Source organism: Pteropus vampyrus, unplaced genomic scaffold, assembly GCF_000151845.1.
Source record: "Pteropus vampyrus isolate Shadow unplaced genomic scaffold, Pvam_2.0 Scaffold135, whole genome shotgun sequence".
In the NCBI taxonomy this organism is placed as follows: domain Eukaryota; kingdom Metazoa; phylum Chordata; class Mammalia; order Chiroptera; family Pteropodidae; genus Pteropus; species Pteropus vampyrus.
In genome coordinates, this window is record NW_011888916.1 from 167,028 (window position 1) to 179,858 (window position 12,831).

The following is a 12,831-nucleotide window of genomic DNA, read 5'->3' on the forward strand; positions in this document are numbered from 1 at the left end:
CCCTCATTTGTAACTGGGGTTTTTTTTGAGTGGTGCCACAGAAAATAAAGTTCAGCCAGTGACCAGCCATTGTGTCCAAGCCAGTGAGGGGTCAGTAAAGGAGACATTATTATGGAATCCTCTGTAACCACCCCCAGTGATGGCAAGGGAGACTGTGAGTCAGCATCTGGAAATGTTTGATGAACTGGGAAGGTGACCAGGCAGTGGGGGATAAATGTGGTGAGAAGTAGGAAGTAGGGGTGAAGGTCTCTTGATGGCAGGAGCCTCAGAGCAGGCTGAGCCCTGAGCAGCTGGCAGCCGGAACTAAGGGAATTTCACCCCCACTTGAGCCCCGTGTGCTTTGGTTCTAGGTTCCACAATGTGAGGAGAGTTCCTTAACACAGCTCTCACGAGCCACTCTGACTCAGGTCTGCCCACCTCCCCGCCGCAGCCCCATTTCCGGTTGTCCCCGTTCAGCTCCCTCCCATCCAATATAACAATATGGAGCATCTGGGAGTTTCCCACAGAGCCTCTGAGCTTCTCTGCTCCTCTCTGCTCAGGATGATTTCTGTTCCCCGGACTCCTTTTCCTTCTTTTCCTGGCCACTTGTGCTTAACTCTTACAGACTCAGGACAAGGGCCAACTCCTTGAAGAAATCTTCACTAACCCCTCTGCCCTCCCACAGGGCTAAACAGCCTTCCTTTGTAGTCTCAGGGCCCTAGGCATCTTTCTACCATGTGGCTTACACGGTGACATCCTATGTTCACTGAGCCCTGCCCTCGAGGGTATTGAATCTACCCGGAGGGGACAGAGGCTGGCCTTCCTTCCAGGACCTTCCACAGTGGTTGCAATGCATTTCTTCTTTTGAGTCAGTAAGATTTCAACTCAGAACTTTCCTAGGAAGCTTCCACTTGGCATGCCATCTTACTAATTTGGATGGGCTGCTTTTACATTTTAGCAATATTTACCAAATCGAGAGCAGGGGTTTGTGGGCGACTCTAGGCTGCAGGCAGTGCTGACCTTGGCAGGCTTTGATCTAGCAGGAGTGTGGTGACATGTAATGGGCAAAGAGAGAAGCCTTTCTCAAGAGGCCACTGAGTCCAGTTTTAAAGTCACCTTGTCTCTCTTAAACACACAGTCCCGGGATGGTACGAGGCACCTGGGAGAGTGCCAGGGTCTGTATCAGACAAAAGCAGTTGATTCTGATACCATCTAAAATTTCCACCACTAGGTGGCAGTAAGCAAAGAGGAGTCGTGCTCTAGTCACTTGCCAAACTCCACCAGGCTGCGTTCGTTTTTTTCCAACATCTGGGCTCTCTAGACTTTCACTTATTCAGCACCGATTATGTGCCAGATACTGCTGGGTGTTCCCAGTGGTAAGCAGAAAGGTGTGCTCCTGCCATCGAGGAGCTTCCATTCCAGTGGAGGAATCTGTCAAACAGGCAATTATAACATAAAGTGATGAAGAATGGCAAACTTCTCACAGGAAATGAAAGTTGAGCCGAGAGCTGAAGGAAGAATAGGAGAGGGGGCTGAAAACAGAGGGACAGCATGTGCCAAGCCCAGCCATTGAGGGACGTGCACGTTTGATGAACTGAAGTTAGTTTACTTCTGGCAAGAGTTTGGGGTGGGAGTGATAGGTGAGGCCAGAGAGGTAAGCCAGTGCTAACTCATGCAGAGCCTTGTAGACCCGACTCCATCCTGAGGACAGGGTGAGCCGCGGAAGACTTTCAGGTTGGGGGTGGCATGATCACATGCGTGATTTAGAGGCTCCCCTTGACCAGAGAGTGGGAACAGACTGGAGGGAAGCATGACTAGAGACTACTTAGGAGACCAACACAGCAGTCCAGGCAAGAGATGACAGTGGTGGAGGCATAAAGGGAAGTAGAAGGTGAAAGGTCAGGTGGGAGGTGAAAGGTCAGGATTGATTGGAATAAGGAGTGGGAGGGCAGAATTAAAGATTCATTCATCCATCCAGATATTTGCTGAGTAGCTGCTATGCGCTGACATATGTTGCACATTGGAGACTCAGCAATGGACATGATAGACAGGGCTTCTACCCTCAAGGAGCTTACATCTCGTGGGAGAGACAGTCAAGTAGTTTCACAAGTAAATATAAAATTACAGGTGTCTCAAGTTCAGTGAAGGAAGGATGGAGGAAATCTGGGTGTCAGTGTAAAGATCAGAGGCAGAACAAGGTACGGTGTGTTGGTAGGATGGTGGTTGAAGTGATGGAGCCAGAGGCCTAATCTAGTAAGGAAAGAAGAGAAGGTAGAAGGACAGACAGGAGGAAAGTGGACGGGTCAAGGAATCCATGGCTTTGATTTCCATTTCTGTAATAACGCTCCGTCTCCCATTCCCCAGGATAGGCCCCCTATGCCCCTCTCATCCCAGGTCTTCTGAGCATAAAGGCATCATGTGTCCCTTCTCCCCAAGCACACATTCCCTGTCTCTGAGCCAGGCACAGGAAGACGTTAGGCAGCAGCTGCGAGAGTTTGAAGAAACCAAGAAACAAATTGAAGAAGATGAAGATCGAGAAATCCAAGATATCAAAACCAAGTATGAGAAAAAGCTTCGGGATGAAAAGGAGTCAAACCTGCGGCTCAAAGGAGAAACAGGCATCATGAGGAAGAAGGTATTGAGGTGTTCCCCGAGGGGCCGGGCACGGGCAAGGGCAGTACTGCAGAGAACACGTGGATGGAGAGCATGGTCAGACAGCGGAGCCTGCTGACAGCGGCTCTGCCTCGGGTGGCCTGTCAGAGTCATGCCTGGAGGATCTCATCTCCAGCAAGCAGTTTGGGAGAAGAGCACTGCCTGGTGTGAGGATTCTCTTTGCACTGTCAGAGAGACAGATTCTTACCACATTATTACAACAGTCGGGGCTTCCCCTTCTTTTTCCAGGGATCATGAGGTTCACTGTGACCCTGATAGGCACTCTCTGGGCTTTCATTTATTGGCAACTAGTTTTCAGAGCTAAACCCTTGATAGAATTGGAGATGAGGTCTTCTGGAGATGATATAGTCTTTACCCGGAGGTGTCCTCAGGCTCCTGGGTCCAGGGAGTCCTGGGTGGCTCCTGTTCAGACTCCGTGGGTGGGAGAAAACTTGGGGGTGTTTAATTTACAAGGCAGAGCTGATGTTTTTGGTCACTGATGGTTAAGACAAGGAGGGATCCAATTTTCAGATCCTTATAGAATTGCCACAGTTTTCCCAAAACTGTTTAGCGATAGAGAAACCAGTTTCAAAGCAACCTCGCATTCCTTCCTATTAGAAATCATGCTGCTAGTCAGTCTAGGAGACAGTCATGTCTTCCCTTCTTGGCCATGGCTAAGATGGCTCATCTAGGGCTCTATCTCTACAACCTTGATAGGCATGGATTACAACTTTTCAAGGTCAGTGTGGTCATGGAAAACTCTGGGTCCACTCGGGGCACTGGTCTCCAGAACCTCTTGATGCAGACAGTCTGCCTTTGCGTATAGGGACAGGACCATATCTTACCAGACAGAATACTACATCATCCATTTGGCCTGGGAAACTCCTGACTGTCCCAAATTTCAATAGGGAGCTCTTTAAATTTGCAGGTAGTTGGGAGGAGTGGAGATGAGTTCAAAAACTTTGTGGTCTTTGTTGTTGCTGTTTGTATCTTTAGTTCAGCAGTCTGCAAAAGGAGATTGAAGAGCGAGCCAATGACATTGAGATCCTGAAGGGAGAGCAGGTGAAGCTGCAAGGAGTCATTAAGTCCCTAGAGAAGGACATCCTGGGCCTCAAGCGGGAGATCCAGGAAAGAGATGAGACGATTCAAGATAAGGTGATGGCTCATCTTCTGTCCTCCCTCAACTGCAGCCTAGACTGACCCAAGCAATGAGGACAAAGCCCAAGACAGAGGGAAGGACCCTGGCTTTTGGAACACCTTTATTTAACTGTGTGTTTGGCTAATTGCTGTAATCCTATCACATTCAAGTCTCCCAGCAACCCCAGGGGCTCTGAGCAACCCAGCTGTATAGCACAGGAAACTGAGCTCCAAGCCCTTAAGTATCTTGTTCAAGGTCATACATACAGTTTATAAGTTTATAGGAGACAGACTTGGGTTGAGAATGAAGTCAGTTGACTGCAAGGCCCCTTCTCTCTACTGCTCCAGGTATCCTAGGGTGACTGTCCCCATGGACTGGAGTTAGCTCACCTGCCCCATTGCCCACATTGTGCCCCCTGGTCAGAGAGGAACTAGTTCCCTGTATTGGCCCCATAACTGTTGGCCACTCCAGAAGGCTGGTATCACTTTTTAGGATGCCTTTCTCACAAAACACTTAGGAGACAGACATATCACATTTCGTGAGGCATCCCGCCTCAGTATCCAAAATTTCGTGTCACCCTCCTGAGCAAATCCAGGCTCTGTGCCCTCCTCTCCATTCCCTCCACCACTATGCCTTAATCAGGAGGAATTCTCCAAGGGCTGAGAGCCTGGGCTTCGGTGCTAGTTAACTAGTCCAGCACAGGCTCTTCATTTACCAGCCTCAGAGCCAGGGCAACTTCTCTAAGCCTTTGTTTTCTCATCTGTGAAATAGGCCCCTCAGGGGCTCTGATAAGGATGAAATGAGGTAATGCCTGCATGTAATTTCTGCATGTGAATGTTTATGTTATGTACCTAGCCATTTTTTAAGGGAGAGTTCAAAACTCTCTTCAGATTCTCAAAGCAGTGTGTTTTGACAAGAGAGAGCTTAAGACCTCCTGATCTAGAAAATCGCAACGGGCTCCTGACAAGTCAAAGGGCCTTCCTTTCCACCCCAACCCTGCTCCCTGCCACCATGCTCTGTAATTATGTCACTCTCCACTTAAAATTCTTTTGGAGTTGCCCACTGCCTATGGCAGGGGTCAGCAAACTTATTTCTTTTCTGTAAAGGGCTAGGTAGTAAATATTTTAGTCTTTGCAGGCAGTGTGGTCTCTGTCACAGATGCTCAAGTCAGCAATTGTAGTGTAAAATCACAAATGAATGGGTTTGGCTATTGTCCAATAAAACTTTAAGAAAATAAGCAACAAGTCAGATGGACCCAAGGGCTATGGTTTGCCAACTCCTGGCCTCCTGGATAAATTCTGAATCTTTAACCCAACATTTAAGACCCTCCCCCCCCCCCCTACTCCCCTCCAGCCTCATTTCTCACCATCCCAAGAATCACCACTTTACAAGTTACTCTCAGTACCCTCAATACCACTACGCCTTCTGTGTCACCCTATGCTACAACACCCATCACAGTATAGGGTACATTTCTTGACACATCTGCTTTGCCAGCTAGTGTTTTCTCGTTAGGGGCAGGAACTGTGTCATATTTATATTTGGAATCTCAGACCTTGGCAAAACGTCTTCATTCAGTATATGTTTGCTGAATGGATAGACCTACATTCTAATTACTATTGCCTTGTAACAAATTACCCCAAAACTTAGTGGTGAAAAACAACTGTCTTACTATGCTCACAGATTCTATGGGTCTGGAATTTGGACAGGATACAACAGGATGGCTTGTCTTTGTCCCAGTGTCTGGGGCCTAGCAGGGATGACTCAAACAGCCGGGGCCTGGAAGATCAGCATCCAAGGTGGCTCCTTCATTCACATGTCCAGCCCCCTGGCAGGGACGGCTGGGAGGCTAGGATCATCTGGGCCTGTCCACAAGAACACCTAACGTGTTCTTCAGCCTGGAGATCTCAGTGTAATGGGACTTCTCATAGAGCAGATAGACTCCCCCAGAGAACTAGGTGGCAGCTGCTCAACCTTTTCTGAGCTAGCCTGGGTAGCCACACATCGTATGAGCTGCATTCTTTTGGGTTACAAACAAGCCATAAGTCCAGCTAGATGTAAGAGGAGGGAATCAAATCCTGCCTCCTAATGGAAAAGCATAAGGTCACATCATACAACAGCGTGTGGGACAAGAGATGATGCTGTGTAGGCCAGTTTTAGAACAGTCAGCCTCAACCTGCATATGAGCGAGTGAGTGAATGCATGAAGTCCTGGCACGGGAGCCAAGGAGTCAGGGCCACAGCCTCGTGGGGGAGCCAGCCTTTGTATCCCCAGCGAGGAAAGCCTGTATACCCGGGCTTCCTGACATCTCTCACTTCTCTCTCTCGTCACCCACAGGAAAAGCGAATTTATGATCTGAAAAAAAAAAATCAAGAACTAGAGAAATTCAAGTTTGTGCTTGACTACAAAATAAAGGAGCTGAAAAAGCAAATAGAACCTCGAGAGAATGAGATCAAGGTGATGAAGGAACAGATTCAGGAGGTGAGAAGCCACCTGCCACACCATGCCCTCTCCAACTGGCCACCTCCTGCCCTGACCATTCCTGGCTGGCCTCAGGGGGAATGAAATCTCTCCTCACAGCCCCTCCCTTCTCTCAAGGTGTATGCAGCCTCCCAGCCTCCACTCGGCAGAGGATGACACATAGAAGGCCCAACAAGGGGCTCAGTTGTGCAAAAGCAAAGTGCTTTGGGGTTTGACTCGGGTATGCTTTGGCCCTACCAGCGTCTCAGGGTGCATGCTCTGTCTGAATGCTCAAAGGGACCCCGTGGCTGTTGGGCTTTCAGCCACCAGGGGGCAATGTGTACTCAGCCACCAGCCTGTGGCACCAGAAAGTACACCGCCTCCAATTCAACACTTTTTCTCAGACTGGAAGTGTTGGTTGGGGCTCTCTCTGTAGGCCCTGGTGTTTGACCTCACCTGATAAGAAACGGGAAGTCATCAAAGGACCTTGAGCAGGAGAGTGGCATAATTAAGTGTGTGTTCTGGGAAGCAAACAGGATGAAGGTAAAAGGAGAGATTAAAAGCAAGAGCAACTGGACAAGGGCTTCTGAGAGTCCAGTGAGGTACAAGTGTGCCCCTTGGCCCCTCTGCCCCATACACATTGCATTTCCTTATGACACATGTTTACCTATCAGCCACTCCTCCCTGGGCAAAGCATTGGACAGTGGGGGCCATGGTTGATCTAAAATTGAATTCCTGACTTCCCTTCCCTCCAGCTTCTCGTTTCTCAGTAAATGGTACCATTATCCACCCAGGTGCTTAAGGCAGAAGTGTAGAAGTCTTTCTGATTCTTCCCTTCTCTTAATTCCTATATCCAAATCATCACCAATGCCTCTCTGATCGATTTCAAAAAAAGATACCTGAAATCCAGCTTTCCTTCCCCTCTACTGCCATCATCCCAGTTCAAGCTTCCATCATCTCTGGACTGAACTCCAGCCTCCCGTCTGCTTTCCACATAGAGGCCACAGTGAAGACTCTGTGGTGTCCCATTACACCTAGAATAAAATCCAACTCCCTACCAGAGCCCAGGAGGTCCTGCATAATCTAGCCTCTACGCACCTCTCCAGCCTCATCTCTAGGCTCTCCCCTGCTCCAGCCCACAGGCGTTCTGATAGTTCCAAAGATAAGCTGAACTTTTCCCATCCCCAGACCTTTACAATTCTGCTTTCTGTACCCAGAAGGCTCCAGATCTTCACGTGACTGGCTTCTTTGTATCTTTCAAGGTCTCAGCACATATGTCACCTCTTCAAGAAGACCTTCCCTGACCACACTATCCAAAATAGCCTTCTGCTCCCCTTCCATTTTCTCTCATTGTGCTGAGCAAGGATAACAAGTAAAAGGGTGTCAGAGAACATTGATGGCCCAACTAGAATTGGATACACAGGAGCTATAGTGGAGAAAAGCAAAGCCTTTTCTCTAGGAGGCCCGGAAAAGAAACCAGATGGTGGAATCAGTCCAGGACTAAGGGAGATCAGAGAGGGCATGTCTTGTGGCAATAACTTTCTCCCTGGCCTTTGAGATAAGGAAGAATGTCCCCAGCTGACCACAGAGCTCCCTCCTCTGTACCTCCTGCCATTCTTGAGTGACTTCAGGGCCCAAAAATGGTAGCCCGAACATATGAGAGGGCAGAGGTCCCACCTACCTGGAAATCACTGCCCCACTTCTCTCTCCTCATGTGACATATTTGTCAACTGGATTTAGGATTGGGTCAGTTACTTTCCACCCTGACATACCTGAGAGCTTATTCATTTCCTGTCAGTAACTGGGCCAACTATGGCATTGATTCTCTCTGCGAGAGATAATGCCCACAACTTGGAATGATTCAAACAGGGCACCTCCTACTCTCACCCCAGTACCAGTTGCTGCCAGGGCTGATAGCTAGGCCTGATCTGACCTTGGGGCTTCCCTCTGGGGAGTCAGAGACACATTTGGATTCATTGGTAGAGCTAAGACCTCTATATAGCCAGCTGCAGGCACTCGGACACCCTTGGAGAAGCCCTTTCTCCCTTGCAGCTGCCATTTCCTTGGTCTAAGACACCATCCTCTCACCTGGGCCCCCCGTGGCAGCCTCCTGGCTGATCTGCCTGGCTCCAGTTTTGCTCTCTCCAGCAGAACCTCTGCATCGGGCTTCCTAAGGTATAAATCAGATTGTGCCCTTCCTTGGGTAAAGCCCCTCACTAGTTCCCTGAGCTCTCAGGATAAAGGCCAAACTTCTGGCCACTTCAAATTCTGGCCAGGATAAAGGCTGACTTTTTCACCATTCAAGCCTCTGCCCTTGGGTCCTGCATGACCAAGCTCAGCCGACCTCTCCAGCCCCTTTCTGCCTTCCCCACATGCATCCTTCCTGCAGCCACCCTGGACCACTTGTAACTGCAGAGATGCACCAAGCCACCCACACCTCTGCCTCTCTGTGCATGGGCTGTTCTCTCTGCCTACAATCCCCCTTCCTCAATTTGTCCTCTAATACTTGTTCCTCCTACAAATCCCAACTGAGCACTCCTTCTCTGGGTACTACCTCCTCACCTCCTCTGTGCACATACAAGGCCCTTTCTACCTCAACCACAGATGGTGTTTATCTCATTCCACTTTAACTTTTGATTTCCTACTCTCCTGTCCCTCTAGACCTGAGGCTTCTTGAAGACAGAAACTTCCTCTTAATGAGTTCTGTAGCCCTATGCCCTTTCTAATGGGCACATTCTTTCTTTAGCAGTGCAAATACCCACACTCACTGTATGTCCTCAAGAACAGCGGTCCCCAACCTTGTTGGCATCAGGGACCAGTGCTTCTACGAGAATCTAATGCCTGGTGATCTGAGGTGGAGCTGAGGCGGTGATGCTAGTGCTGGGGAGCGGCTGCAAGTACAAATGAAGCTTCACTCACTCAACCACTGCTCACCTGCTATGCAGCCCAGTTCCTAACAGGCCATGGACTAATACCCATCCGGCCTGGGAGTTAGGGACCCCTACTCTACAAGGTGGCTGAACATAGCTCTGCCAACATTGCGTGTTTATCTTATCATTCCTCTTCCAGAAGGCAGGTTGTTTGAGGCCCTCCTCCCTTTCTTCACTGTTGCTCCCCTTGCCTTATACATTTGGGCATTCCTTCATTCATACGAATACTTATTGAGTGCTGCCTTTATGACAGGCATCGGGTCAGAGGGCTTCTCTGTCTATACAAAATGCTTTCAATAATGAAGACATTCTTCTAAAGTCTGCGCCTTCATGTCCAGAACATGAATGTGGCTCAGTAGGACCTCCTGGTACCCAAGAAGGGCCTGGAATCAACAAAGGGCCTGGAATAGACTAGAAGAGCTACTCCATTCAGCCATGAAAAAACCAGTGGACTGTCCCATCTTCCAAAAATAGCGAACCTCTCTATTAACAGGAATACTAGTGTCTACCAGATTTAGTGTGTAAATCAAACATCACTCCTTTCCTTTGGGAGGAATTAGATTAACTGAGAGCTCACCTACAACTGACCTCATCTTAATCAGAAGCTCTGGTTGTCTGTCATGTCTTTGGTTAATACAAATGGAACAATGCATAAAAAATCTTTCAAAAGCTACTAGTGGTTTCCTCTTTTTCTTTTGAAGATGGGACACTCTCTTCAATTGTACTTTTTAAGACTATTTCAACAGAACTGATGAGGTTGAGGTTCCTTCTCAGCTTCCTCTTTTCTGTTTTATGCCTTTGACTGAGGATGCCTACACGGCACTCTCAAAACTTTCTACTCTGATGACTTGTGGCCTTAGAAGGTCAAGATTCACACAACTTCACAAAGTAGGCAAGGAAGGTACTTCTCTGTAAAGCCCTGCCTCAGGTCAGAGTAGAGATTCCAGTACTTGAGAGTTACCAATTTATAAGGAATTTAAGAAAAGAAGGTAATCAGCATGGTTGAAGGAAAAGAGCAACTAAGAGGGAAGAATTTATAGCCCAGCTATAGAAACACATGATCTGGGTTAACATATCAGCCAAGAGGGTGGGGGCTCTGGGGATGGTAAGAAATAAAAAGAAAGGTTTTGTTCCAGAGGACAAGTGGCAACTAGAAAATAAGTGCTCTGGTATCAGGGGAGACATTCCCACTGAAAACTTCAGTCCTCAAAGTTAATTTTCATTGTCTTACTTTCTTATTCCTGACTCTCTGTCCCTTACTCTCTATAGATGGAAGCTGAACTGGAGCGTTTCCATAAGCAGAACACACAGCTGGAGCTGAACATCACAGAATTGTGGCAGAAATTGAGAGCCACTGATCAGGAGATGCGCAGAGAGAAACAGAAGGTGTGAGGATTTTCAGCATCTGACAGTTCTTGGATTCAGGATCTGGCATCTGTCTGCAACAGAGCCAGAGCCAGCCCATTGCTAAGATACATTCCCATTTTAACTCACATCCTTTACTTGCTCATAGCCCTGCCAGATTACAGGCCCATGCAAATTTACAAGACAATTCATCCGAGACTATAAAATGACTTTGGGTAAAGTGACTGAGAGAGGTGGAAAGCCAGTTTTGTGGGAGTGCAGCATTGGCTTGTTTGTCCTGAGACGGAGCATGCTCAGAAAGGTCATTTGTAGTCCCTGGTTAAAGGCCTTGACTACCAAATCAATGCTGAGGCTTGGAACACCTCAGGAATCACCTATTACAATCTCTATGTAAGAGATAAGGAAAGCCAGGAGAAAATGATTAGGAGATTAAGAAACTTCACCTGGCACCCATAGGAGTTAGTACATACATAGGGAGCCAGAACTGAGAACCAGATCTTCTGGTTCTGGGCGAAGACTCAGCTGCACCCTCACCCACTGGATCAGGGCGCCCTGGAATGTTGGTTGGCTCTGAGTGAATTTTTCCATCCCCCACATTAAACATTGGTTCTGTACTAGGTAATACTAGAAGCCGTAGATCTACAAATGTGAACTGATAATGATCCTGCCCTTTACTAACTGAAGAGGTTGATAGGTGATTTGTGCCACGTGCATAACAATTATAATGCACAGTGGAGAATTATGAAATATGAATAAAGGGTTAAGGGAGCCAAGAGAAAGGAGAGACTCTCAAGGTCAGGGGTAAGGGAGGATGAGTATCAGAGAAAGCATGACGGAGGAGAGAGAATCTAGCCCAATTTTGCAGATGAATCAGTCTGCCCACTTTTGTCATTTTTTCTGTACCCACTCACAGCAGCCTTCAGGAAGGATAACCCCTGGGTGAGCTAATACAGGGGCATGGATGCCCTGGCCCAAGGACCTGCAAGAGAGAATCGATACTTTCTGTCTTGGCTCAGAAAGGAGTAAGGGTGACCACTGTACTTCCTTTCATCTTTTAAGGCCTGTGGTCCTGAAAGGGACCCAGAGCCAATAAAGGAATCACTCTGTGTGGCCTCTTAAGGATGACGCTGTTCAGGCCAGGTGCACAAGAGTTTTAGTGCCTCCCTCTGGGCTGTGTGCTTATCTAGGTCTCTGTGTCCTGATGGTCAACTGTAAGTCCTGGATGAGGCATCTCTTGTCTCTTTATGAAGCCATTAACCTGCAGCCCCTGCCCCTGGAGAATCTAGTAAGCACCTCTCATTGCAGGAGCGGGACTTGGAGGCACTGGTCAAACGGTTTAAGACGGACCTTCACAACTGCGTGGCATATATCCAGGAACCCCGGCAGCTGAAGGAGAAGGTCCGAGGTCTCTTTGAGAAGTACGTGCAGCGGGCAGACATGGTGAGCTCTGCCTCCCTCTCCCGCCTTCCCCTTCTCTCCAGGTCTCCCCTTGCTCACTGCAAACCCCCTCTGGCCCATCAGTTGGAGATCGCAGAGATGAACACGGACTTGCAGCAGGAGTATGCCCGTCAGCGAGAGCACCTGGAGAGGAACCTGGCCACTCTCAAGAAGAAGGTGGTCAAGGACAGCGAGCTGCACCGCACCGATTACGTCCGCATCATGCAGGTACCTGCACGCTCCCCATCAGCTCCCTCAGAGCCTGAGCCATCGCAGATGAGAGAGCCTGTCTAGGGCCCCTCTGAGACCACCCATACTCAGGGCATCCCAACTGTCTAGGGAACCCACTACCTCTTCCTAAAGCGTTCTCTGGTACTCTTCTTCTCTGGGAGCAGAGCTCATCCTGGCTGTGACCAAGGCCCAGAGCCCTGCCACAAAAGTTTTCTAGGCATTTCCATGCCCACCCCTGCCCCACCGACGCTCATTCATTTCTCCCCGCTTCGCTTCACCAGGAATCCATTTCTTTTTTCTGCCCCATCTTTATCCAAAGGACTCCTGTGTCCTGCCTCACTTCTCTCGTTGACCCCTGTCCCCTCTGGACCTTCATCCACATGATTTTGGTTCTCCTGAGTCACTCTCTCCTTCTTTCCTGTTTCCATCTCTTACTTCACCTTACTTTTGTTCTACTGCTTTTTATGCTGCTACTGATATCACATGGTCCTCGCTGGCCAGGTCTTCTCCTCGGGAATACACCTGCCTCCACCCACCACATCTGACTTTTCTGGTGCCTCAGGTCCCTACCCTTATCTCTTGAGTCCGAGCCAACCACGCCCAGCCTAAGCGTTGTTCTCACTCCGATTTAATGAATTCTTC

The 12,831-nt window shown here is 48.6% G+C and overlaps 1 protein-coding gene across 7 annotated transcripts in view; it reads left to right on the top strand.

Moving 5' to 3' along the window:
• The window catches only part of CFAP57 (cilia and flagella associated protein 57), a 41,262-nt gene extending 29,002 nt beyond the window's left edge, over positions 1-12,260 (top strand). For 6 of the 7 annotated variants that reach the window (XM_023535044.1, XM_023535048.1, XM_023535047.1 and 3 more), the window contains exons 16-21: positions 2,441-2,614; positions 3,628-3,786; positions 6,104-6,247; positions 10,426-10,542; positions 11,827-11,961; positions 12,043-12,260. In XM_023535044.1, coding sequence (XP_023390812.1) covers positions 2,441-2,614; positions 3,628-3,786; positions 6,104-6,247; positions 10,426-10,542; positions 11,827-11,961; positions 12,043-12,252 — 939 coding nt within the window. In that variant the 3' untranslated portion in view covers positions 12,253-12,260. The remainder of the gene's footprint in view (positions 1-2,440; positions 2,615-3,627; positions 3,787-6,103; positions 6,248-10,425; positions 10,543-11,826; positions 11,962-12,042) is intronic. The other variant, XM_023535050.1, reaches the window with a different exon arrangement.
• Positions 12,261-12,831: the final 571 nt, after the last annotated feature.